At 40.1% G+C, this 26,598-nt stretch overlaps 1 protein-coding gene across 1 annotated transcript in view; it reads left to right on the plus strand.

Annotated features, from left to right (window-relative positions):
• Positions 1 to 26,078, plus strand: part of DPP4 (dipeptidyl peptidase 4) — a 73,186-nt gene extending 47,108 nt beyond the window's left edge. Inside the window, exons 15-26 of the mRNA XM_039495617.1 lie at positions 1,014 to 1,067; positions 1,664 to 1,788; positions 2,952 to 2,999; positions 4,668 to 4,766; positions 6,982 to 7,051; positions 8,959 to 9,153; positions 10,169 to 10,223; positions 15,673 to 15,772; positions 18,100 to 18,164; positions 24,318 to 24,390; positions 24,660 to 24,733; positions 25,921 to 26,078. Of these exons, the coding sequence (XP_039351551.1) occupies positions 1,014 to 1,067; positions 1,664 to 1,788; positions 2,952 to 2,999; positions 4,668 to 4,766; positions 6,982 to 7,051; positions 8,959 to 9,153; positions 10,169 to 10,223; positions 15,673 to 15,772; positions 18,100 to 18,164; positions 24,318 to 24,390; positions 24,660 to 24,733; positions 25,921 to 26,019 (1,057 nt within the window). The 3' untranslated portion in view covers positions 26,020 to 26,078. The remainder of the gene's footprint in view (positions 1 to 1,013; positions 1,068 to 1,663; positions 1,789 to 2,951; positions 3,000 to 4,667; positions 4,767 to 6,981; positions 7,052 to 8,958; positions 9,154 to 10,168; positions 10,224 to 15,672; positions 15,773 to 18,099; positions 18,165 to 24,317; positions 24,391 to 24,659; positions 24,734 to 25,920) is intronic.
• Positions 26,079 to 26,598: the final 520 nt, after the last annotated feature.

Here is a 26,598-nt window from a genome sequence, read left to right on the forward strand (position 1 = left end):
TTGGGCCTTCCTGATTGCACCCCTGGATGCTTGAGCAATATTTTTATACTCCTCGCTAGTCATCTGTCCAAGTTTCCACCTCTTGTAAGCTTCCTTTTTGTGTTTAAGCTCACAGAAGAATTCTCTGTTAAGCCAAGTTGGTCGCCTACCATATTTTTGCTGTTCTTTCTACACATCAGGATGGTTTGTTCCTGTGCCCTCAATAAGCCTTCTTTAAAATACAGCCAGCTCTCCTGGACTCCTTTCCCCCTCATATTAGCGTCCCAGGGGATCCTGTGCATCAGTTCCCTGAGGGAGTCAATCTGCAGGAACAAAGCCCTCCCTGAACCCGCTGTGGGGAAGGCAAAAAAACCTCAACTCCACCTTCGCCAATCTGGTATTTCACCACCTAAAGGGGAGAGAGGTTGGGTGCTGCCTCAGGCTTCTCCATGTAAAAGGGGGCTTCACACACAGGGCTGTCCCTTTTAAATCATTTTGCCCATCCAGTTCCCAGTGGATGAGTCGGTGTCAGCACACTGGCTCCTTGTCCCCTTTTTCAGCAGTCAGCCTCACTCCCCAGCCATAAAGCACTGTTGCCTTCGTGGCCAGACAGACAAATTCCCACTGACTTAAAGGTGCAGTGCAGTCATTAGCACCCCTTGCAACTACTGTGTCCAAACACAAGGTGTTCTCTCTAGTGAGGGTCTGCCTTCTCACCGCTTTCTCTGAAATTGTTATTAATCTCTGCAAATGCTATGGCCGGCAGAAATACCACAATATGTGAAGCAAGTTACTTGAGTATGGCAACTTTGAATATATAAAAATAATACAGTGACAGTTTGTTTGGATAGATATAAATATGAACACCACAAGATATCTCATATACTTACCTACATTAGAGGGAGTTACCTTAACTTCCCTAAATAAAAATTTGATGCCTAAAAATGTAATTAAGCAATATCTAAATGATCATTTTATGTCTTGTGTAAATACACCATAAATAACTTTCTTCAACCGGTGTGTTTGTTTTATAGATACTACATCAGTAATGAATTTGGTGGAAAGCCAGGAGGAAGAAACCTTTATAAGTATGATGCTTATTATATTTCCAAATTTAGAAATGAAAAGAATGTAATGAAAATTATAGACAAGTTTAGTGATTAAGATATTCAAAATCCATTGATCCTGAATAAAATGTACAGTTCTGTGTGGGATATTTAATTAAAATATTTTAGGAAAACAAGCTGTTAAATAAGACGTCGGGTTACAGAGAATAAAACAATTGATTTAGAAGATGAAAAATGCTCATTATAATATTGGTATTTTAGAGTTTTGATTATGATGTAAATTGCAGTATTGCCTGAACTCTGGCGTGCTAGTTTTTGCTAGCCCTTAAAATCAACTGGAGTTTTGCTGTTGACTTTAGTGGGAACAGGACTGCACCTTACAAACATGCCATTATATACAGTATTAAGAAAAGCACATCATAATGCAAAATGCATTGTTACTAGGGAGTTCTGTTCTACATAAATGCTTATGCATGGCTTGTACAGAGATATGTCTCTGATGTAAAATAGACAAATTCCATCTGGCATTGTTTAGTCACCTGATAACTGTGGTGACTGAATGGACCTTCTCAGGAATGTCATTTACCTTTAAAATGAAACTTTCCATCACTTTGCAGAGTGTCGGTTGGAAATGGTCCAACCACACCTAAGTGTGTGAGCTGTGATCTGGACAAAGACAGATGTCAGTATTATTCTGCATCCTTCAGCAATGATGCACAGTATTATCTGCTGAATTGTTATGGTGAGTATGACCCAAACTAATAGATGCGAATGTGACTCAGTATTTAATTAGGAGGGGTTCAACCAATGATGTCTATGGCACATGATAAAGAACAATGCTATGTGTTCATTGTTGTTTCTTTGGATTTATGCAGTAATTAACAGCTGCCTGTCGTAGGCTCTAAGCACCCGTCACTCAAATTATAAGCATAAAAATAAAATGGAATGATAGCTTACCCCAACAGTCAGCAGAACTCAACCCCCCAACAAAACATACAGTTCCCCTCCCCCATGCAGATCTAACCTCCAGCAAGCCCCATCTCTGAAGTCACCTGTGCAAAGAGATTCATCTTGTAGTATGCTCAGAAGGACAACAGATTTGGGTCAGTGGCATGTGCCAGTGCTGATGGCTCATCTCAAAGAATGAGCTACTACGAGCCCCCTCTCTTCAGTTCTAAACACTTTAATGCCCTCAAGTATCACAGAGGTGACACTCTCACTCCAGAAGTGGAATGTGGACAATAGATTCTTGCCTTCTTTGATGACTGGTGGTTCACGGGGAATCAGTGGCAGAATTCCATAGGGAGACTTGTTTATTTCTCTGAAAGGGAAGATGCTGCTGTAGAGAGCTGTATGTTGTGGAAGCACTTGGATGTTCCTTTGGGAGCAACTTTTTAGGGATGAGAAATCCTTAGTGAGTGTGATTAATATCAGGGGCAAGATGGTAAGCCTGTTAAAGAGTCTATGAAATATTTAGTGTCCAATATTTAGAGTCCAAGAAACATCTGAACTCACCTCCTGAGTCACTGACCTACTGGCACACATACTGGAAAGTGATAGGGATGAATTAGCTAGTTCAGCGAAAAAGCATCTGAATCACCTGAGTTCTGAAATGCACATTGCTTTAAGGTGCTGAAATCTTAAGCCAATGCTTTCGCACTTCAGGGGTGTCTCAAACATGGGAAGGGGGATCCTGGGGCTTCTGTGGAAAGTAGGTGGAGAACCTTTGGGGAGACTCTAGGGGTCTCAGTGATGGTCCTGAAAAGGTTCAGATACTCATCCAGAAGTTCAGCTACTTTCCCAAGCTGAACATTTTGGGATTCACAGTCTCCTAGTTAGTGTTACAGGATCACGTTTAAAAAGGCATTCAATTAATACACAGATGTTCTTTTGTTGTGTCAACAGGTCCCGGCCTGCCCATTTCTATGCTGTCCAGAAGTAGTGACGATCATGGTATTTGATCTTCTCTGTTTTCAATTGCAGCGTGTGTGTCTGTGTGTAGCAGATATGCAGTTCCTTTAGTCTTAGGGTATTTTAACTTTTGACAGTCAATCATGTCCTGGCTAACTCTGAATTTTTCCCTGTAGAATGAGATAAAATGCACTGGAATTCAGTAATCGGACTTGCCATTTATTTCTGTTGTTGTCTTAACAAGGTGTGTTGATTTTCAGCAGTGATTTAAATCAGCGAGCAGGAAAACTTGATTTAAATAATAAATTTTACTCTTGCTTTTTACTTTTTAGTTATTTTCCTAAAGCAAGGTTCATTCTCATTGGTTGGTATAACCATTAAATGATACTGATTTGCAACTAACTGTAGCCATTACAAATAAATTTGATACTACTTTTTGCTAACCAGGAGAATATACTATATCTATATATAGCTATATAAGCAATTATATAGCTCAACATTTTGTTCAGATTCTTAAATTTCCCGTTTTTATTATGTTAGAAAATAATGCATTTCTTTTTTACCAGGTAAAGCTTTACTCATGATTTCTGCCGAGGTGCGTTTGATTGGGAGCTGGAATTCAGTTAAAAGTGTACAAAACCAGACCTGATACATTGTTTGTTTATATATATATATATATAACAAACTGCCTTAAATGTGTTTGATACAAAAGGAACAAAAGCAAGTTTATTAAACCATGTTTTGCATTTCAAACTGATTTATTAAAGTACATATTAACTGCAGTTAGTGAATTTATGGATTGTTTCTGGTCACCATAAGCCAGATTTTCAAAAGTACTTAGATGCCTAGAGGTGCAAATAGCTACGTACTGGAATTTTGAAAAGCACCTGAACAGATTCACACCCAGCTTCTATTGATTTCAATGGGAGTTGTGTGTTGTGCTTAGGTGCTTTTGAAAATCCCACTAGGGGTTAGATTGATTCATAAAGGAGATTTAGGCTGAACATTGCAGTGCCTAACATTTAGGTGCCCTGCCACCAGGTGGAATTCAAAGCCCTGAGTTAGTACAATGCATGGGGAGAGTTAGGTGCCTAAGAATGAGATTCAGAGAAGTCAGCAAGCTGAGTGGAGAACTACCCAAGCTAACTAATAGGAAATGCTAAGGAGAGGGGTGAGGCCTAATCCCTGCCCTCAGAGGGAACTAGATGGCTAAATCTCAGTCAGATGTATGTTCTTCTCTTTGCTTGGGATTCAAAGCTGAGAGCCCTCTCATGCAGTTAGGTGTCTAAATCAGGACAAACTGAGGTGTCATGAGGCCAGGGAGGGATCAAGAGTGGGTCACTGACTCTGTAGCCCAGTGGTTTGGGCATTCACCTGAGATGTGGGAGACCCACATTCCAGTTCCTGCTCCAGTGGATATTTCACTACTCTATACAATGTGGAGCAGCTTCAACCATAGGCGCCAACTCCAGGGCTCCATTTAAAAAAAAAAAAAAAAAAGGCAGCAACCTGTAACTCGTTAAAATTTGAAGAGGGCTCAATGATGCAGCATATTTTTGTTTATTTAAATTATTTTAATAGATTATAGTAAATGTTGGTATTAATATAGCTTGTAAATTCCAAATTGTACTTTAAACAGGTTTATTTTTAAAAAGGAAAAATGTATTTAAATTAAAAAATCATTGAATTTTTATCCACCTTGTTATTTAGTCATCAGAATTCTGGAAAACAACACAGACTTGGACAGTATGTTGAAGGATATTCAAATGCCTTCCAAAAAAGTTGACACCATTAGTCTGAATGGATACAGTAAGTTAAAAATATGTCTTAATTCTTTACTGTTTTTAGGAAAGATGTAATACATTTTTAAAATCCTGGGCTAGAAACTTTCTTAAATATATTCTAATTTAAATAAATACAGCCTTAGTCTTTGGTTCTTAAAACTTTTAGTTGAGAGAGAGAGAGAATGTGTGTAAATAGTGAAATGACAGCACTGTTGAAATTACACATAATAAAATCAGCTCCTACCCTTGACAAATTTATTTTGTAGAGTGTGTATCATTGTGCTTTCTTTATGATGATGTTGTGGATGACTGCTGTTTTAGTTGATAATATATGTGGTAGGGTGAAGAGTCAAAATTAAAGGATAGAAGTGCTGCTATGCCGGAAAGCTCATAGTAGAATTTTAATTGGTTTAAAGAGATTACTAGTTTATGTTAATTTAAAGGCACATTTAATGTGGGTGGCTTGTGTTTGAATACAGAGATCATGGTGGAGTGGTACTATGATTCTTCATAAATAGATGCAGGATATAAATTTCTGGAAAACTTTTTTGGGTTATTAAGGCCCCCAATTCAGCAAAGCACATAAGCAGGTGTGTAACTTTGAATATGTGATTAGTCCCATTGAAGTCAGTGGAATGACTTTGTATGCTTAAAATTATGTGTATGCTTGAATAGTGTACTGACTCCAGGCTTTCTGAATAACAATATAACAATGTGTTAGTGCTTAAAGAATTTGTTTTAAGTGGTTATTATAGATGTTAGATATGGGGCTAAATTGCCCACTAGGCGAATTCTCCACTAATGCTTTATGAATCTTGCTGGTTTGGATTTTCATGGTGTCAAGGAACCCAAACCAGCTGCTTAGGTTCATGGCCCCTTAAGTTTCCTTGGAGTCTTGCCTTGAATTGATACTCGGTTGAGGAGCATTGATAGGCTATGAGAAATGCACAGTGCCTTCCTGGACTATTCTTGATTCCAACTGCTAGTGTGCTAAACAAAATGAACATTCTTACAGGAATCAAGTTTTACAAACTTCTCTTTGTTGCACTTTTTTGATACCTCCCTCCTCCCACTGTTATCTCATGAATATTATAGCTCTCCTTTATCTTTGTGTTTCTGTCTTTTATTTCTAGTGACACTTTTAGTAGGTTTAAAGATGGAAACTACCAGGGAAGATGGAGGTTTAAAGATGATCTTCATGCTATCAGTTGTGTGTTCATCTTTTTATTCCTTCTTCCTCTTACTACTTCATCTCTTCTGGGTAGAAACTGTTGGGTAAGGGGAATTTCCTCTTCTTTCTTTGTGTAGTACTGGCAGAAAAAAAATCCCATTAATTTAAACTTCAGATCCAAATATCCTCTTAAATCCATGTGTCTTGTACATCTCAGTGAAGATGCCTGTACCTACATCCACAGAGCACAAATGACCCAGGGTCTTAATTTTTGAATGTCACTTAGCACCTTTGTATTTTAACATCGTGTGTAGTCTGAACTCTACAAACTCCTGAAACACTTGGACTCTAACCATTAGAACACAACACATTCCTACAACACTTATTACACTCTGTGTGCAACATCCATTCCTATAAAATCCTTCAGTGAACAAGCAAACTGCTAAGTCTGCAGCACTCCCTATATCATTCACAGTCTACCCTTAATATGTTTGGTTAACTCATCTCAGCCCAGCTCTTCCATCACAGTTCCAAGAGGAAAAGCATGGGATTGCATTGCTATTACCTATTATGTAAATATAATAAAACATATTTCTAAGATTTTGTTCATAGGCCATTGAACAGAGTTCATTGTTCCATACTTTCCTGGGAAGTTCATAATTTCCACTCGGTTTCCTCTCTCATTTGGGACATGGGGGCTAGAAAATTGATTAGAAAAGCGTTTTCTGGGCTGATACCAGACTGGCAGCACACCACTTTGTCAAGATTTCCACATTAAATGTAGACTCAACCACAGAAAACATACTGAGAACTTTTTTTCAGAATTTCTAGTGACTTACTTTTAAACCACGAAGACATTATGATTTAAGGTTTCTAATTAACCTGGTAAATCTAAATCTAGACTCATTTGTTTTAGGGCATTTTTTAATAAAATAAAGTTTTTTGTACAATTTTTTAAAAATTAATGGATGACTCAAATGTACTTTACTGATTATGTGAACAGTGCAGCTATATGTTAGTTATTTCATAGCATAACTAATACAAATCAAATTTCTTTTTTTACTTTTAGCATTGTGGTATCAGATGATCTTACCTCCCCATTTTGATTCATCGAAGAAGTACCCTCTGCTCCTTGATGTGTAAGTCTTCAAGTATATTAGCATTGTAATCACTTTCATTTCCTTCAAAGACTTTTAATAACTTCAGAAAACACACAAGTGGCCTTTAAAAGTGGGTTTAAGAGACAGAGAAACCATTGTGAATCCCAGTTTTCTATAGATTTGTGGTTTGTTCTACAGTGGACCTCCTAAGCATGTGCGCTGTCAGATGCTGCAAGGTCTAACAAGGGTATCTGTTGTTTATGGCACTGGATACTCTTCAGGCATGATTCTGTGCCCTTTCCATGGGGTGCTGAGTACCCGCAGCTCCCACTGAAGTCAACAGGAGTTCAGGGCACACAAGAGTTCCTCATTATCTTGGAGAACCAGGCCCTGTTTCCAGATTGTTCTGAATATAGCTGACCATAGTCCTTTTGCATCCTGACCCAAAACCCATTGAAGTCAATGAATAGACCCCTCACTCTCTTCTGCTCATTCTAATGTAATTTCATTAATTATTGTTTCTTTAATGAGAATTACTGAATTGGCTGTTCATAGAAATGGCTAACAAATTTCCATATTTACTGAAAACTGGCTCCACGAGAATAGCATAATTCAGGAGTTATATTGGTTTCCTCTCAACATAGAAATCAGTTACCTCTTTTTCTTTATTTGATAACATTGGCTAAAATTATTCATTATTTGCCTACTTATAGTTGTAACGAACAGTAAATCCCCTTCACTTGCTAAAATTCAAAACAAAACCCCTGTGCTCTCGTTGACTGTCATCTGGTCTTTGGTGAGTATCAACCTTGTTTCATACAGTGGATTACTAATCATATCATTGTGAAGAATGAAGTGTGTACTCTCCAGAAAGATTATGGAGAGCACTATTTTCAGAATAGTAAAATAAGGAGTTCACATCAATAACCAGATCTGTATACATGGAAGCAATGCTGCATGCAGAGAAATCCTACCCTTGAAAGAGACCTTCAAGGGTCTCTTGAAATTCTGACATACATATGGCTCGGTTTTGAAAGTGAAGTGCATAGACACATGAGGTAGATAATGAGTACTTTTATTGTTCAGATTTTTTGCCGTTAATGCCTATTTTCCCTTTTTAAAAAGCTTCTCTTTTTTTCCCCAAAAGGGAAACAGAGTTGGATAGTTTTAGGGCCCAGTCTTGCAGGTCTTACTCATGTGAGGTCTCCCATTAAGAATAAACAAGACAGCACACAATGAATTCTTCAGAAACAGAATGCTAGATTAGTAAAGATGATACTTGCTAATATATCTAATCTAACTGTATCTGTCTGAGTACTTATGCAGCCCCATGTCTGAAGTACCTGAGTGCCTTCAAAGTACTTAAAAAACAGAAAGTACAATAGCAATCACTTCTCATTTCTCCCTTCCAAGCCTGCATGAAAAATAGTTTGATTAGTCTATAGGGTGGGGGTTTTTTGTTTTTAAATTTCACCGATGAGTCACTGAAAGTGTGGTGAAATGACATGGGCGTTTTGTTTTGTATTTTCACAAGTGAAGGCTGTTTACTGTTGATTTAATATTTTAACGAGACAAATAATGAATAATAATTAAACGGAGCACCAGAAATAGATTTGTTCAGTTAAACAATAGCATCAGTTTGAAACAAAGTGACAAAATAAAGAGAGGGAATTTGCTTAGGATTGTTACTATAGTGCAAAGCAATTGAGTTCCTAAAGGCCAGGTCCTGCAGTGTTCACTCGTGAATATTTCCACTAAGACTGCTGCTCTCCCCCAGTAAAAGCTGGGATTTGGGGTAAGCAATGGATGGGTTTCACACATTTCTGGTGCTCAGTTTAGTTATTAAGTTTGCCTGTTCATGATTTTCAGCAATAACTGTATCACATATTCTTTATGAGAGAATAAATGAACAGCAGGTGTTTGACTCCTTTGGGATTCTTTCACAGCTATGCAGGACCCTGCAGTCAGAAAGCAGATTATGCCTTCCGTATCAATTGGGCTACATACCTTGCAAGCACAGAACAGATCATTGTGGCTAGCTTTGATGGCAGAGGAAGTGGCTACCAAGGAGATGAAATTATGCATGCAATAAATCGAAGACTGGGAACATATGAAGTAGAGGATCAAATCTCAGCAGCTAGGTGAGCACACAGTGGACTGTTTCATTAACTATTATAACACTTGCTTGATGTCCCAACTGTTGAAGTTTTAAGAGTGATAAACCAAGGCACCCTTCTTTATATTCAACAAACAACTCATAAAACAAAGAACATCATGACATACAGTGAAGGGAGGCTCTGCTTCATCAGCAAAAACTTTATTATAATGGTAATATAGAAGAGAGAGAGGATAATCAGGTCACTGTAGCATACAGCTCAGAGTCAGTTCTACTTTGGGCTTGTCCACAAACTTCCTTTTGTGACTCTGTGCTAGTAGTCACAGTGAAATTTTCAAAATGGTGTATGTTTATTATATACTGTCTCTTAATCATTACCTTACTAATATTTAACTATTGGCCGATGACCACTGACTTTTTGATAGGGAGCACAAAAAGCAGACTATATTTTAAAACAAATTATTGTGTTCAGTTCATCAAGACTGACTTCTGTTTGTATCTGCTGAGCTAATCAGCGTTTTCACCTGTAGTCATATTCACCATTCAGCTTATACTGGTGGACCTAGTTGAAGTAAATGAAGTCAATGAGATTGCACCAGTATCACTGAGAGGTGGGACTTCAGTGTTGAAAAGGAATTTTTGTGAATTGAGTTTCAGGGATTGTTTTTCAGCTGTCATCTCTCCTGTAAGGACCAGATGTAATCCCTGCCCCTTTACCATTTCATATCTCTAGGGCTGCCAATATCATACCAAAAAAATCATCTAGGCTAAATCTGAGTTGAGCATTTTTTTTACAAAGCTGCTAGGTTTTGTTTTCTGTCAGTTACACACAAAAAATGCTTCAAACTCAGCAGATTTTATGAAGTTCAGAAAAAGGTGAAACATTACATTTTGTCTCAAGCAATCACTGGGCCAAATGGTTCAGCCATAGCTGTATAAGTTAAAACGTCAGCATATTAGAAAACAGGGAATTGCATGTGATTACTACTACTCTAAAATCTCTACCATCCAGTGATTGTTTGATTTTTGTTTGCATTTAGAAAATTTTCTGAAATGAGCTTTGTCGATAAGAACAGAATAGCTATTTGGGGCTGGGTGAGTATTCAGATTACTTTGGCTGATGAATCTCTATTAGGTAATTATAAAGACTTAGCTTTTGTGTCTTTTACTCTACACACTAACTACATAATATGAGGAAGTCTGCACTGATGCTGCTTCTTCTGAACATATCCTGTGGACAAAAGGGAGGAGTCCGTTTACAGAGCTGTCAAATTGGTAGCTCTTCACTAAGGTCTTGCTTCAGCAAATTTTTAAAGCACATGCCTAAATTGTAATTCTTTGAGTGATGATTGTAGTCCACTGTGGGTTAGGCATGTGCCCAGAGCCGGAGAATTTGAAGGAAGTGCCCATTGGTCTGTGCGTGTGCCCTGGCTCACCTCCTGCTTCTGTCTGAGGGGATAAAGGGCAAGGTGAACTGACCAACTCTTCAGGGTGGCCCTCCACCTGCGCTCCCACCCCGACATGTGTTGGCCAAAGGGGCAGAATTTTTGTTTTCTTACCCTACTTCCTTCTGACTGCCACATGATCTGGGTAGGAACCTCCAGTGTCCATAGCTTTGGCTTTTTCCCTACAAAATAACAATTGAATTTAGCCTTGTAAATAGTTTTTACAATTTACAGTTTAGTGTTTTATTGATCTCTTAGGGTTTAGATTAGTCTCTTAAGTGGAAACTGCCTCCTCCACCCCTGTACCCTGTTCAGGTACCTGACTATGCCCTATGATACGTATTCTAGAGCTATATTTATTAGTCTCTTAAGTGGAAACTGCCTCCTCCACCCCTGTACCCTGTTCAGGTACCTGACTATGCCCTATGATACGTATTCTAGAGCTATAGCTACTGTCGTCATCATGCGCAGGAAGTCGTGGCTCCATGCGTCAGGGTTTCCAAGGAAGGTCCAGAATACCAGAGAGGTATTCCCCTTCAATGAATAGCAGCTCTTCAACTAAAAGATAGACAAGTCCTTCCATAACCTGAAGGGCTCTAGAGTACCCTCTGTTCACTGGGGATATATACACCTGCCCCTAAGAGGGAGTGTCACCAGCCATCGTTTAGACCTAGACATGTGTCTAAGCATTTTTTCCACCAGAGGCCCTATGAACCACCACACAAGAGGCAGAGGATTCAAAAGATTCATTTCCACACATCCTTTGCAGCAAGCACTGTATCTCAGTCTCAGCCACCAGCTTGACATTATTTTTGACTGGTGCATGAGAGCCGCAAAACACTAAGCCCAACATCTCCTCCTCCCCTCTATCCCCCTCCCCCCACACACATACCAAGTCTCTTTCAACACCTAGAATGCAATAACAGTCAAGTGGCTATACGATAGAGATTGCATCCCTACCTCTCTGAATTCCCCCTCCCCACACCTCCTTCAGGGCCACTCATGGGGCTATTCTTGAGCAAGAGGTGAGCCCCCTACAGCAGTGAGGAGCAATAGAACACATCCTTCCTCAATACCAAGGGAATGGGTTTTACTCAACTTACCTCCTGGTACCCAAAAAGAAGGGCAGTTGACAACCCCTCGACTTCCACCATCTCAACTACTTCATTCGCATACTCAAATTTTGCATGGTCATGTTGGCTTCTATAATCCCATCTTTAGAAAAGGGCATTTGGTTTATGACTCTCAGCATGAAGGATGCCTGTTCTTTCACTTAGACATTCATCCCATTTATAGATGGTTCCATGTATACATGATGGAATCCAACTATTTTCAGTAAAGAATGCTCCCTTTTGAAATAGCGACCACCCCCAGAGTCTTACCAAGATATTCTTGGTAGTAGCAGCTCATGTTAAACGTGGTGGTCTCATTGTCTTCCTGTAACGAGGTTGCACTCACCTCTTGCGAGTGCTCCCTGGCCGAGTGTGTGTGCCTGCTCTCTCTCTCCGTTTGTGGTGGGTCTTCAGTGACTCAGCCCTCTGGCAAAGTCATACATAGTCTGTCTGTGAGATAAAAGGAACGCAAGTCCCTTTCGGAGTACAAGTCCAACAGGGGCCTCTCTCAGTGCCCTCTGTAATGTCTCTCTCAGTTTGTCCCTGCTCCGGAATAGAGCATTGCCCCATGGCTCCTGCACATTCTTCACCCTTATCTCAGGACCTTGTCCTCATGGAGTCCCAGCAGCCAGTCTGAACTCACTCTGGCCCTGCAGCTCTTCTTCTTTTACTAACCGGCTGGGCCGTGATTGGCTGCTTCCCACACAGCCACTCTAGGCAGGTTGGCCGCTCTACTGCCCTTTTCTGGGGCGGGGTGTGGTAGGGCCACAAGACCTCCAGCAGGGGGCCTCAGGGCCTAGTCCACCCCGTCGCACTTCCCCTATCTCAATGACTGGTTACTTGTCACCAGGTCCCTCCAGGAAACCTATGAGTCAGCTTCTGTGTTGCTGCATCTCCTCTCCTCACTGGGAGTCAGTATAATTACATGCTGCAAAATCTATTCCCACCCCCTCACAGTCTCTGGACTTCTTCAGGGCCACCTTGAGTTCTATCATCGTAAAGGCATACTTGCCTGAGGACAGTGACTGTGAACAATATCATAGTGCAGATTGAAGGCAACCCTAGAGTACTGGTCAAGACTTGTCTGTCTCATGCACCCACATCACCCCATTCACAAGACTCCACTTTCATTGCTTTCAAACATGGCTGCAGTTGATATATTCTCCAAACTGCTATCCCATAAACCTCATGGCAACGTTTCCTGCCAGGGTAGTGTCTTCCCAGTTATGCATCGCAATTCGGTTGGGGAGCCCACTTGAACAGACACACAGAACATGGTACCCAAACATCTCAAGATTCCAGGATGCACATCAGAGTCTTGGAGTTGAAAGTAGTCCAGAAGGTATGTGAGTCTGTATTTCCATTCATCCACACTCACCATGTCCTTATAATGCCAGACAATGTTACGACTGTCTTCTACATCAACACGCAGGGAGGAGCACGATCCATCTCCCTGTGTGCAGAAGCAGTCAGCCTGTGGAGTTGTTGTGTCAGCAGTTGAATCACCCTTGTCGGCAGCTTACCTATGGGGAAGCAGAATGTGCTTGTAGACTCTCTCTTAGCAAACATGTCATAGTCGACCATGAGTGGGAGCACAACAATTTGATATTATGCAATATTTTTCACTCAATGGGGAGCCCCAACCAGGGTTCTGTTCACCTCTCAAAGGAACAAGAGATGCAACACTTATTGCTACACAGGAGCCCTTGGTCACCACTCCCGGGACAACGTTCTGCTTCTTCCTTGGTCAGACCAGTTCAGCTATGCCTTCCCTCCACTACCCATCTTGTCAGGAGTTCTGTGCAAAATCCAGCTGGATGGGACATGAGTCATCTGGATCTCCCCTTATTGGCACAGACAATGTTGGCTTCCCAACTCCTATGCATGATCATACTCCCAATGTTTACTGAGCTCCTAATTCAGTGGAACAGCAAGATCAAGCACCCCAATCTGCACCCGCTGCACCTCCAGGCTTGATATTTAGATAAGCATCTTCCTTAGAACATTCATGCTCCACAGCCATGCGAGACATCCTTTGTGATAGTAGGAAGGACTCTGCTGGAAGATGTTACCTAGCTAAATGGGGATGCTTTTCTTTTTGAGCACATCAAAGGAGCATTCTCCCAGAAACTGCAGATAGTCCTCTCATCTTGGACTACATTCTCTCGCTGAAGACATCAGGCCTGTCCATCAGCTCCTTGTGAGTCCACTTGGTGGCAATCAGTGCATACCATCCACCTTCTCAGGCCTACTCAGTCTTCTCACATCCAGTGGATATCTGGAAAGGCCTAATCAGAGTCTTCCCACCTATTCAGAGGCCTCCTCCCCAGTGGGACCTGAACCTTGTTCTCAGTGATCACAAGGTCCCCCTCCAAACCTTTTAGCTTCTTGCTCCATGTCTCTCCTTTCCTCATAGCCATCACCTCAGCTAGAAGGGTTGGCAAGCTTGCAGCGATGATGGCAGATTCTCCTTGCAGTATATTCCATAAGAATAAGGTTGCATTGTGTCTACACCCCAAATTCATCCCCAATGTAGTTTCAGAATTTCACCTTAACCAATCAATTCACCTACCTTTGTTCCTCCCAAAAACACGATTCCTTAAGGGAACGAAGACTCCACTTCTTCTGTGTTTGGCAGGCCGTGGCCTTTTACCTGCAAAGAACAAAACCAATCAGGAAATCCTTGAGACTGTTCATCTCTATCACAGAAAGAGTCAGGGGGCATGCCATTTCTACCCAGATAATCTCCAAGTAGAGTAGAATGTAGCCAGAGATCCATCAACTATCGTACCTCCTTCCCTTTACCCCATGGAGTGAGAGTTTATTCTACTGGAGCACAAGCAACGACTATGATATCACTTCAGGAGATGCCCTTTGGCGGACATGTGGGGCTCCATTCACAAGACATTATGGCCTGGTGCAGGACTTCTCTGCTGATGCCTCCTTTGAGATGGTGATCCTCCACTCAGCTCTCCCACCTGCATTCTCGCACCCTCATCCTACTTAGGTATTACTTGTCAGTCACCTTCAGTGGACTACAATTGGGACCATCACTCAAAGAAGAAGGGGAAGTTACTGACCTGTAACTGGCAGTTCTTTGAGATGTGTGGTCCCTATCTGTATTCCATCACCTGTCCTCCTTCCTGTCTGCTTTGGATCTTCTCTGATTTCCAGTAGAGAATGAACTGGAGAGATGGTCGATCTGCCCCGCCCTTTATCCCCTTGAATAGAGGTAGGAGGTGAATCAGGGTGCATGCATGGACCAATGGATGCTACTTTCAGCTCTCCAGCCCTGGGCACATAGTGGAATACAGATAGGGACCACACTTCTCGCAGAACTTCCAGTTACTGGTCCGTCACCATCCCACACATTGATAGCCCCGTTGATTTCAGTGGGACTGCTCGTGTGCTTGAAATTAAACATGTATAAATGCTTTGCTGTACTGGGACTGAAGGGCCCAATCCAGCAATGGGTTCCATGAGTGCTGATCCCTACACCTATGAATGTCATTGAAGTCACTGGACTCTGCAGCCGCTTGAGGGTTAGTCCATCGTTATCCCATTGCAAGGTAGGGATAAGTTCCTAAAGTTACTTATCTCTTTAAATGTTAAGAGGAATTTTTTCTAAACTGGCCTCTAAACTTGTGAGTGCAATCGCTTGTGGCAGCAAGTAACACCTTTTAGATATTGTGCTGCCTGCTTGCTTCTGCATGTCAGGTACTTAAACATCTATGTAATGGGCTAGTTCGTGAATTTCACATCAGCCCATAGTAAAGGGCAGTGCTTTGTTGCCTTGCCCCTGGAGCAGACTGAAATGGAGATTGTCACTCCCCAAGTCATAAACTTTATTCTTGATCTTGCTGCTCCAGAGGGAGTACCAAAATCATGATGGAGGTCTCAATATAAAAAACAGGTGTCAAAAGTAGTGTAGCAGCTGGGCCCCATCTCTTCCTTCCCCTTAAAATAACTGTATTGTTTTCTTCACAGTCTTATGGGGGGTATGTGACCTCCATGGTGCTTGGATCTGGAAGTAAAGTGTTCAAGTGTGGAATAGCTGTAGCCCCAGTGTCACGCTGGCAATATTATGGTATGTGATGGCTTCCTAGTTCTAAATATTCCCATATGACTTGCAGCATACATGCTGCAGAGAATTGATTCATAGAATAATACTTTGATGGTATATTAACTGGATGATCTCTCATAAATGCCATTTGGTCTGTTTTGGTGAGCTGTTGTTCAGTATTGCACAATCTCTCCAAATTCTGGGTTTTTTTTTTAAATGTCAGATCCTAAATTTAAGATAATCTGTGTAACCTTTATAAAGCACAGAATTACTGTAATATTTGCAATATTACTGTAACGTAAATGTCTGCATTTGCATTCATAAATTGCCATGTGTTCTAAAGTGTTGAGAGATCATTATTGAATGTCATAAATTCATTATTGGTACTTGTTTCTTTAAATTACTACTTTGCTTACAAGATTGAACTATAGGAAGAATAAGAACATTTGTGTTGTAAATTCATCTCTTAAAGGGATACTGAGTAATTTTAAGTCACAGATGTGAACTGCCTCAGGGGTTTAAAATTCAGATTTTACAATTCTAGTTAATTCTCTGAAGAAAATCCCTCAAGAGACTGGATCTCTGGAAAATAAAATCAGTATATACATATAACTCAGGTTAGGTCCAAACAAAAACAGTGCTGTGTTCACATGGTAGTAAAAGGAATACTCCCATCTTAGTACATTGATTTGTTCATGATTGGTCCTTTAATGCTGTCCATGAAAAATGTGGCAGGATTGAAAACCAGTTATTGCAAGGTTCTGTTTATTCTTATAAAAGATTTATATATAGAGATATATAGATATATATAATGTAAAACAAAAGATTATAATTTCCTGTAGGAGCTTGTTTGTTAGAAGGAACACTGACAAGACCGTAACCTTGAGCTAAGGTGGGAGTCTTTCAACTGAGTTGGATCTGGTCCTGTAAATTTCCTAGCTAATACACAAGGGAGCCATTTAAATATCTTTCTCTATGTGTAACTTGGGCTAAGATGGGGTGGGTTGTTCATTTTATATGAAACAAGACTAGACCAACACAGTAGTCACTTAAAATGCTTTACTTTAATAATTAGAAAGTCCATCTTGCGGTTACTACTGTATGCAAACTTCATTATTGAGAACCTTTGACACTAAACTTTTAAAGCTACCACATGTTTGTCAAACAATATAAGAGGAAAGTTGCATAAACTGAAATTGGCCAAATAGCCAAGTAATACTAGGCTCTGTGCTGTTGTATTCTTCAGGATTAAATACCCCTTTCAGTGAAGTTGGTTTAGAAAAATGTAGGCTTTCAGTACCTTCAGAAAAGATGTCTAATGTTAGTGATTTGCAAAAGCCTATATAGGAGTCCATTATATGTAAATGATGAACTTGTGTGGTGAGTAATTGTAGCCATTAGAATGTGCAGCATACTGAGAGAGACATCAGAATGTGCAGCATAATGAGACACACATTAGATTATTCCCCTCATTTGTTATGTAATAGTATTTAAAAATACATCCTCTAGTCCAGAAAGTTTTATTTATTATTATTTATTTTTATTTTATTTTACAGTTTTCAGTTGCCTTTAACTGCCATGCCCAAATTGTCATGACCTTTGAGGGCAGATATTCCAATGTAGCAGGAATCCTATGCAAAGATTTTATTTTCGGTGACAATCAGAGAAACATTAAAATTCCAGACTGTAATTTTCTAGATCAGTGAAAAAGACACAGTGGAGTTAAAAAAGCAAATCAAATGTGGATGGTTCTCTATGACACTTGTAGTAACCAGTAGTTAAACAGAGATTGAAATGTGTTTATTGTACTTCTGTTTGTGGATTTTAGTATAGAAAAGGGCAGCAAATCAGGCAATTAAAAAAAAATCAGACAACATGCTGAAAAATCTCTGGAAAACCTGAGATACTGAATATAAATGTAAAGATAAAGCAAATAAGGCCCAATTCAGTCATCAGGGAATAATCCAGTTTTGGCAGTTTCTTTTCTTAATTATATTAAGTTCTAAATACCTGAGACCATTTATCTGGATGATTTTCAGAAACCAGTCAGTAAATGCTATAGTATCAGCAATTTCTTTAAGATTACTGAAAGAGTAACAATAATGTAACATTGACACAAGGTGATTTATTAATATTCAGCATTCAGGTGTCCATGGCAACAGCAACATTAAATATTCCTAATGATTATGGATACCCTGTGAAGCTCATCAGGGAAAATGGTGACTTTTCCAAAATGGTAATGCATACCTTATGTCTGTGAGTAACACAACATGTGGAATCTCAGGTAGACAAAAGCACTTTCAAAAGCAGAAGCCTTCTACTATATTGTATTCACACTTTTAATATTACAGATTCAATATATACAGAGCGTTACATGGGTCTTCCTGTAGCAAGCGATAATCTGAAAAACTATGAGGTAAGATAATACTTAATTCCTTTTTCCCATAGTTTAAATATACTTTTTCCCTGGAGCACATGATATAAGCAATTATTAATACATTCCATTTTTTTCCAGAATAACTTTTTCAGTTACTTGTTAACAATTCAAGTTGTGTTACATTGTGCTTCTAGACGTTCCAGTGTTACTACTTTCTGGATTTAGAATTAAATTGTTACACTATTTTCCTGGGGTTGGAGGTATGTTAAATAAATGAGTTTGATTTGGATATTTTACAAACAGTAATCACAAGCTGTAAATCATAGTTTTATTTTGGATACCAAGGAACTGATTCAATTAAAAATGTGAGATGCTATTGGGCAAACTATTCTGTGTCTTAAACAAACAAACTCAACCAAAATGAAGTCACTGTGGTTCCTCTAAGGTTTTGAAATGTGTATTTTCTAGATTATTTGGGTACATGTTAAATTTAGAGAGATCCATCTTTATTTCATGCCACAAAAAATGTCATGGGCCTGGAGGAAATTAAAAATCCTGGGCCTCCGTTACCCAATTCAGTCAGATTAACTCAAATACTGTGCATTTCTTTATAAAAACGGCAAACAAAATGCAATGCATAAAAAAATTAAGAGAAACACTCTTGCAGTATTGCAGACCTCTAGCTTTCAAAATCATGACTCGGGTACCCAAAAGGCATGAAATTATCTTTAAAATAATTAGTTTAAAAAATATGTATCCTTAATATGCCTTGTGGTTTCGGAGCCTGTAGGTTGCACTTCAGTTTTTCACATTTTCCTCCATACTCATGAGGGTTAGAAACAGTTCCGTATTTTTGTTTGGTTTTGATTTTGATTTTTTTTTCCAAGACTTGCAATAAATTTGCAAGAGAGCAACACTGCTCCTGTTCAGAATCTGAGGATTCAATCCAACCAGCAGTGGTGAAACCAAATTAAGGGAACTGAGACCCCACTCTGTCAACAAAGTTGTTATACTTCTAGTGTAACCAGATAACTGGGGATTCCCATTGCACAATGGAATTCTCATTGAGCCAGCCTAGAAGCTGTAGGCCACCTCCCCCAGCCCCTGGTGCAGTGGATTTCTTGAAGGAAAAGAAGCAGGACCATGTTGACCTGTAGACCAGTTGTCTCCAGCTGCCTGAATAATCCCTTGGGCTGTAAGCAGCTGGGGGTAAGGCAGAGCAGCTCTGAGACATCACTAAATTACACTAGGGACAGGACCAGCCACTAACAAGAATTAGGGGAGCATAAAACAGCCATTATAAATCCTTCCAAGGACTTCCATCGATGTAGGGGGATTCTCTGATATGAGTAGAGTCAGCACGGCTTGTGGGAATGGAGGCATGACTAGAATGTTCCTATGCCCTGGGTGCCAAAATGGCTTATATGAGCATTTGACAGCCAGGCACAAATTAGGGCTGCCTGTAGGCACCAGGGACCAAACCAATGCCTACCAAGCCCCAGATTAGGAGAGATGCACCTATTCATCCCTCATAACCTCAGCCAAAATTCAGCCATTAATTTGATTCCAAGAGTCTGTTTGCTGGGAGGACGGAGAAAGGCATATTGAAGTATCCATTGTGAGAGGGGGAAATACATGGGGGAGAGTGTGTGTCTGGAGAAGACAGGGAATGGATGGCTGATCATTTTGGTGAGTTCAGAACACAGTCTTAAACCACCCCGGGTTACAAGGAAAGAATGGTAAATTGTGCTCATTGGGAGATACAGTGAATGTTCTATGAAATATTTAAATAGACGGACATATCTGCTTTGAGGACCCATCACGTTTACATAGGCAATACAAGCTATCCTGTGGCAATGACCTGGCTCACTTGAAAGCTGCTGAAAGTGTTGATGATTGCTGGAAGAGTCCTTGAACAATATCTGACTTTTCATGGTTTCATTATTACAGGAGACAGATCAGGATCAGTCATGGCCTCCTTGCCTAACCAGATCTGCTTTTCCCCAGCTGTTAGCTCTATCAACCTTCCTTTTGGCCTGCCCCCACCATACCCCCCCACCCAAATATGCTCCTTTTAAGGCAGTGAGAACAGTAGCAGATCAGCTAGGTAATAATGTAAATATAAGTCACATTCTTGCTACAGAATGGAATGTTAACACACTGGGTGCACAAAGTCATTCTCCAGCTTCACGGCACAGATGGCACCAGAGGACTATTTGATCCTTTCATGCCAGGAGTCGAATTTTCTTGGCACAGCATCCATTGCTGGCAATGGCCACGTTGAAACTGCCAGTACCAAGAGCTAAAGGTTTTTAATGTGTTACTCAGAGGACTAATTGGGGAGGATGGTGGCTAGATGGAGAAGAGGGTGATGATATAGATCATGTTGTCACACTATACACCTTCCTCTAGAGGTAGAAAAGTCTGACTCCAGGCCTTGCTCGTTGTGTGCTGCAAGAGTCAAAAGAATCTCTATTCCTTTGCCTGTTCAATACCCCCAGTGATTCATTTTGGGGGATTTGTTTGCTCTCAAGAACCTTGTTTCCTGGAACCTTGCTGACCCCACTCAGAAATTAGCCCCTTTCTTCAAGGCTCTGTAACAGTGATCTTCCTTCTCATCAAGGAGAGCTGGTGCAGCCTGTCTTCTATCAAAACTGCCCTCACCTCAGCCAGAAAGGGCAAAGCAATGTTCCTTTCCCCACTAAATACTGAAGGCTCTGCCACTTTAGTGCTGACAACTGCTCATGTGTGGGACAGTGACTAGACCCAGAAACCGAGCCCTGGTCTTCTGTGTGACACTGTGATGCGCTAATCAGAGCACTAGGGCCAGCCCTCACGTTGTTGCCCTTCACGCACGTTGTCACATTAATTCCAAATGTATGTATGGAACTGAATTTTTTGAGGTTGGGAAGAACGTTTGAGGAATGATTTAAACTCTAGCAAGCTAATTAGGTGGGATGGCTATTTTTAGGCTCTCCTTGAAGTATGAAAATAAGAGAGTTGGCAAAGGAAGGAGCAAACATTGCTAGAACAGGTGGTAGTAATGTGTGGCAACAGTAGCACGGCTGAAGTACAGCTCAAAGGAGACCAGTTTTGTTCCAGTCCCCTCAGAGGAGGTTGTAGAATGAAGTTGCACCCATGTAAAAGAATAAAATCTGGCCCAATTTGTCCTGTAGGCTAACTAGAGAGTCTTGTGTAATGGAGGAGGTTTGTGAAGGTGGCAGATCTCTGGAGTTAATGGAAGTTATAACACACCTGAGGTAGGGGCCAACACAAAGAGTGCAACCTCTAGGTTGATGTGTAGAGGGGTGAGTCACCAGCCTATGGAGAGTCCTGGGGCTTAGTTGGAGAGATCATGACAGGGGCCTAGAGCTTACAAAAGGGATTGTTCAACTTGTGAAGGAGATTATTTTGCAGTTCACTCTGAATTTGATATGCTTTTGGCAAGTGTTTGAAACAGTCATAGATTTGGCAATCTTTCGCTAGCAGATTTGAAATGTTCAGTCCTTAAGAACTGCTGCATCATTAGGTTATGCAAAACAGGGTACAATTTTGTAAATATGCCATCTTGTACTGATTTGACATTTGTTCTATTAGCTGAGACTATGCCAAAGGGAGAGAGACCTTCAGATTTCAGCCAAACCTTAACTTGTTTGTTGAGTGCTGATAAAATGGTGACTGCTGTGTGATCTTTAGCGAAGCCAGTTATGCTCAGTGTGGCCCAGAGCTGAACACTTGCACTGACATAGGCTTTGAGAGCTGTGGTTTGTACAATGTAAGTGAATCATGCTGATGTATTGGATTTATTTACCTTTAAATGTGTCCTGGGGCCTGATTAAAGCATCAGTTCTCTCTCTCTGAGGTGTAACTGTGCCCATCTAACCCGAGACTGCTCCTGACTTTGAAACCTCCAGTGTTAGAAGTAAGCAGGTCATATTCTGCTCCCTGGGTGTGGTTGGGTGCATGTAAAAGCAGACTATGACCACGAACAGCCATAGATACCCAGGTTTAAGCAATAATCTGTGGGGGAAACAGTTGCCTTTGTGTATTTTGTGTTCTCTGAATTCTTGGGAAGTATTTACAAATGAACTTGTCTAATGTTAACACTCAGAGGAAAGAGGCAAAGAAAAGTGGCATTTTGAAAGCTGGTCTCAGACTGATGAAGTTGGTCAAGTATAAGGCCTGAAAGTCACAGAAGAGAGATGGAAGGAAATGACTGACCAAGTCATGCATCTCCTCTCCTTCACCAGAGTGTTCTCTCTTCTCACCCCTTCATAAATAATAAAGGTTGATTTGCTGGCATGATTAAACAATCAGTTGTAGGTGCCTCTTCTCTGTGCATGCAGACAATGTTCCACCCAGTGAATGCTGCTTAATTGGTTTTGCCACTGGACCATTACTTCCTATTTCTCATTCTCACTGAATGCTGCTGTACTCATGTTTCTCCAGGCAGTTACCTTGCCATGGCTTTAGATTGTCCAACTTTGATATTTTCTAGGGGGGTTTTTCATCACACCTCCACCATACCAACTCTTGTTTCAGTCACCACTGTATTCAGCTTTTCGTATGTCACTGGTTTCCAGACAGTTAATCTGTCCTTACTTGAGCCATCCTCTTCAGTTACTCTGATTTTGATAGGGAAAGTTGAAGTGGCTTGTGGGTTTTTTTCTCATTTAGCTTGCATCTTTTGTATGTTTGCAATTTACAGCATGCCTAATTCTCATTTAACTGTATTACATTAAGTCCATTTTTTGCCATTAGAATAAAGTGTATATTATTTACAACCACTTTAAGGGCACTTTATTAGAACAGTGTAAACAGGCATAGGTGTAAATGAGGGGAGGGATAGCTCAGTGGTTTGAGCATTGGCCTGCTAAACCCAGGGTTGTGAGTTCAATCCTTGAGGGGGCCACTTAGGAATCTGGGGCAAAAATTGGTCCTGCTAGTGAAGGCAGGGGGCTGGACTCAATGACCTTTCAAGGTCCCTTCCAGTTCTAGGAGATTGGTATATCTCCAATTATTACCTTAGGAGCACTATGTATTGTTGTTTCTTGGTAGCATGATACATTTGATTTTTATATCTAAAACCATGAGGATTCTATATCTAGACCTAATTTTCATAGATAATAAATCAAATGTAATTTTACTAAAAGAGACAAACACCAATTCCCATTTACACTTGTACTCTTTATGTGAGAACTTTTATATATGTAATACAAAAAAGTTTACATAAAGGTTCAAGCAAAACTAGCAAAAGAGCAGTGTAACATTGTTAATGGATGAAAATTTGCATTTCACGGGTTTTTAAAAAAAGTTATTCCAGTGTATATGTTGTATTTCTCACCAGGACTACTTTATTGTGGTCTCAATGTGCATATCAGAACATTGTCCTATACCCTTTCTTGTTCAAATAAATGATCTCTTCAGCCTGCATTTCCTCTTTTTCTTTCAGCAATTCTCAGGTTATAATTGCAAGTCCCAGCAGTTATATTGCTGGTTAACAATGTTGTCAGTGTTTTAAATTTGTCATGCTTAATCTTAGTCACTGCTTTTCTCATGTCAATATTTTTCTACTTCCCAAAGTGTGACCTAGCTTCAGGTTATGCCTTTGGTTCAATGTTATTTTCTTCTTGTATTTCATATTCTCTCAATTTTTTAAACATCTATTACCCCTCAGGAAGTTTACATATCTAATCTTTTTGCTCAGAAATAAATGGTTCTGGTTATACTGATACACTACAATATATGTATGATATATTTTTGGTTGAGGAAAGTGCTTGTACAGTCTCTCAGAAATAGCAGGTATATGCTACAATAGGATGTAATGTTGTCATGGTAATACATTTTTAAATTATTTGTTTGCTGAATCTCACTGGAAACCCATGGCACGTACAGGGCTGCAGGCCAATAACAGCATGTCAGCAATGTATTGCATGGGGGCCTCTCTGATAACTCTGTCCCTCTGGAGTTGTAATGCAAGTTACTTTGCAGACACACTGCACACACACATCCCAAACAGAGAATCATATTGTGAATGTTCCCATATAAAGTACCAACACTCTTGTGCACATTTGAAAGTTATTTTATTTATTTTTATTCAGAGTACCCCTGGTTATGTTAACTGAAATGAAAGTCATTTGGTGGCAAACCATTTCTTGAACAATAGCACCTTTTTTCTTTTTAAATTTTCAGAGTTCAACAGTCATGGCCAAAGCTCAAAATTTCAAAGAAGTTGAGTATCTCCTTATTCACGGAACAGCAGATGGTGAGTTGCAACTAATTAGACATTTTAGTGTTACAGACAGGTTTGCAGTTTTACTACTGACAAAACAAAATCATGCAGGGGCAAGGCTGTTACATTTACGTCAATAAAATAATCTAGCTTTCCACAACTAATTTGTCTCCTAGTAAGGAGTGCAGGAGAGGCTTGTATCTCAATCCTGTTCGGGTGTTCTGTTCATGGTTTTGTTTTTTCCCCAGGCTGGCACCAAAGCCATTTCTGCTTTACCTTTTTCTTCTCTTTCTTATTCCCAGATAACGTTCACTTTCAGCAAGCAGCACAGATCTCCAAAGCTCTTGTTGATGCCGAGGTGGATTTCCAAGCAATGGTATGACTCAATGCTAATAATGAATGTTGTCAGGGCTACAGTCTCCCTTCATAGCTACCTGACAGATCTGAGAAGAGAATGTAGCTCTTATTTTTATCATCTCAAAAACTATGCACATGTTATGGGGAGGCTTACATAGCAACTGCCTTATTGAAGTTGTGTGGAGATTTGTACTTAAACCAGGATGAAAATCTCTGTTTCAGCTTCAGTGTCCGAATTTAGTCACCAGATTTGGCAAAATAACTCCAGAGGACAAAGTAATTTCCTGTATATTTTTTTAGTAAATTATTTGGTAACTTTTGCACAGGGAACAGGGGAAATTTTCCCTTTTTGAAATTTTATCCTATTATCTTTACATTTCATAGGGTTCCTTTAGCTACATAAGCACAGTCCATCAAACTCCACATTCACACACTGATAACATCTTGTGTTTGGGCCACACCTGAAATGTACAGAGTTTAAATACCCAAATCCTTTCCCTTGTCTGAGCTCATCTTGGTGTATTTCAGCTAGGTTAACCGACAAAGCTGTTCACAGCCATCAGCTACTCGGCTTTTCTGATGCTATCTCTAACTGCAAGCCATCAGCCTGAAAACTTGTGCTGCACCTTATCCTTTCCCCCTCTGACCTCATCCCTGGCAGGGGACCAGAAAGAGGGAGAACTGAAGCCTAAAGTGTCACAGACCTGCAGCTGTGCTACAGAAGCAGTTGTGCCTTCAGACAAACAAGAGTGGTGGCATAGCAGGGTGAACAGAGCTTTGATGGAAGAGTACAGCTCTGAAGGGTATCAGGAAAGGAAAAGGGATATTCAATGTGGCTGGGCTCTGTAGGGGGTTATACAAAGGATAATGCATATCAGCATTGATAGCAAGCCCTGTGATTAACTGTCAGCAATGACACACATCTACTAAAAAGCCCACATAAATCCCTGTTAGAGCAAAGTTAAGGCTGATAGATAGCATGGCCCAGAGACACAAGCCATATAAAGCAAGGAAATAAGCAGCTAGGTCACTCAGCACCTCATCTACATTCCACTCATCAGTTCCCGTTCTCAGTGGCCCACAACCACTGGGCACTCTGGAACTCTGTCCTGTTTAATATTTATATTGAGATTTCTATAGCATGTATTACGTTGTACATAGTTCTGTATGTAGCCAGATATAATATTGTTTGTTTCTTTTCCCTAGTGGTATACAGACAAAGACCATGGCATTGGAGGAGAGGCGCACAGCCATATTTACACCCATATGAGCCATTTCATAAAGCAATGTTTCTCATTGCCCTAGCACCAAAACGGCATTTCATACTATACTGGGATTTCTTTATCAAGTTGTTAATAATGGCACTTTTCCAGTAGATTCTCTCATCTAAACTTGCACTGAGCCAGTATAACTATTTTTGAGACCATCTGAAAACTGTTATTTAAATCCTTAATGACCATGTACACATCATGTCAATTTTTATGACAAAGATGCGATAGTTGCTTGGCAACAGAGATTATTTAAATTTGTTTTAAATCAGGTTTTAGCAGCACAAGAATGTTTACATGTCATTTGCCAAATTTTCTTTTTTAAAGTGTGGTGTTTCAATCAATACCTTTTCATACTTGCTAATTTCACTCTAAAATGGAAATGTACATATATGGTCTACTTCTTGCTGATATTGATCAATTACTCATATTTCACAGAGTTGCTAGCTGAATAGAGGCAGAAGATTGGGGGCCTGGAATAGAAAGGAAGTGTGCCCTAGAACATTATAACTAGGTTTGGCAGAATTTGATTTTTATCATTTATCTATTTATATCCATTTAAATTTTTATTTGTGCAAAATTATGGATTTTAAGCATAATTTTTGATATTATCTAT

This window comes from Mauremys reevesii, linkage group 11 (genome assembly GCF_016161935.1).
Source record: "Mauremys reevesii isolate NIE-2019 linkage group 11, ASM1616193v1, whole genome shotgun sequence".
Classification (NCBI taxonomy): domain Eukaryota; kingdom Metazoa; phylum Chordata; order Testudines; family Geoemydidae; genus Mauremys; species Mauremys reevesii.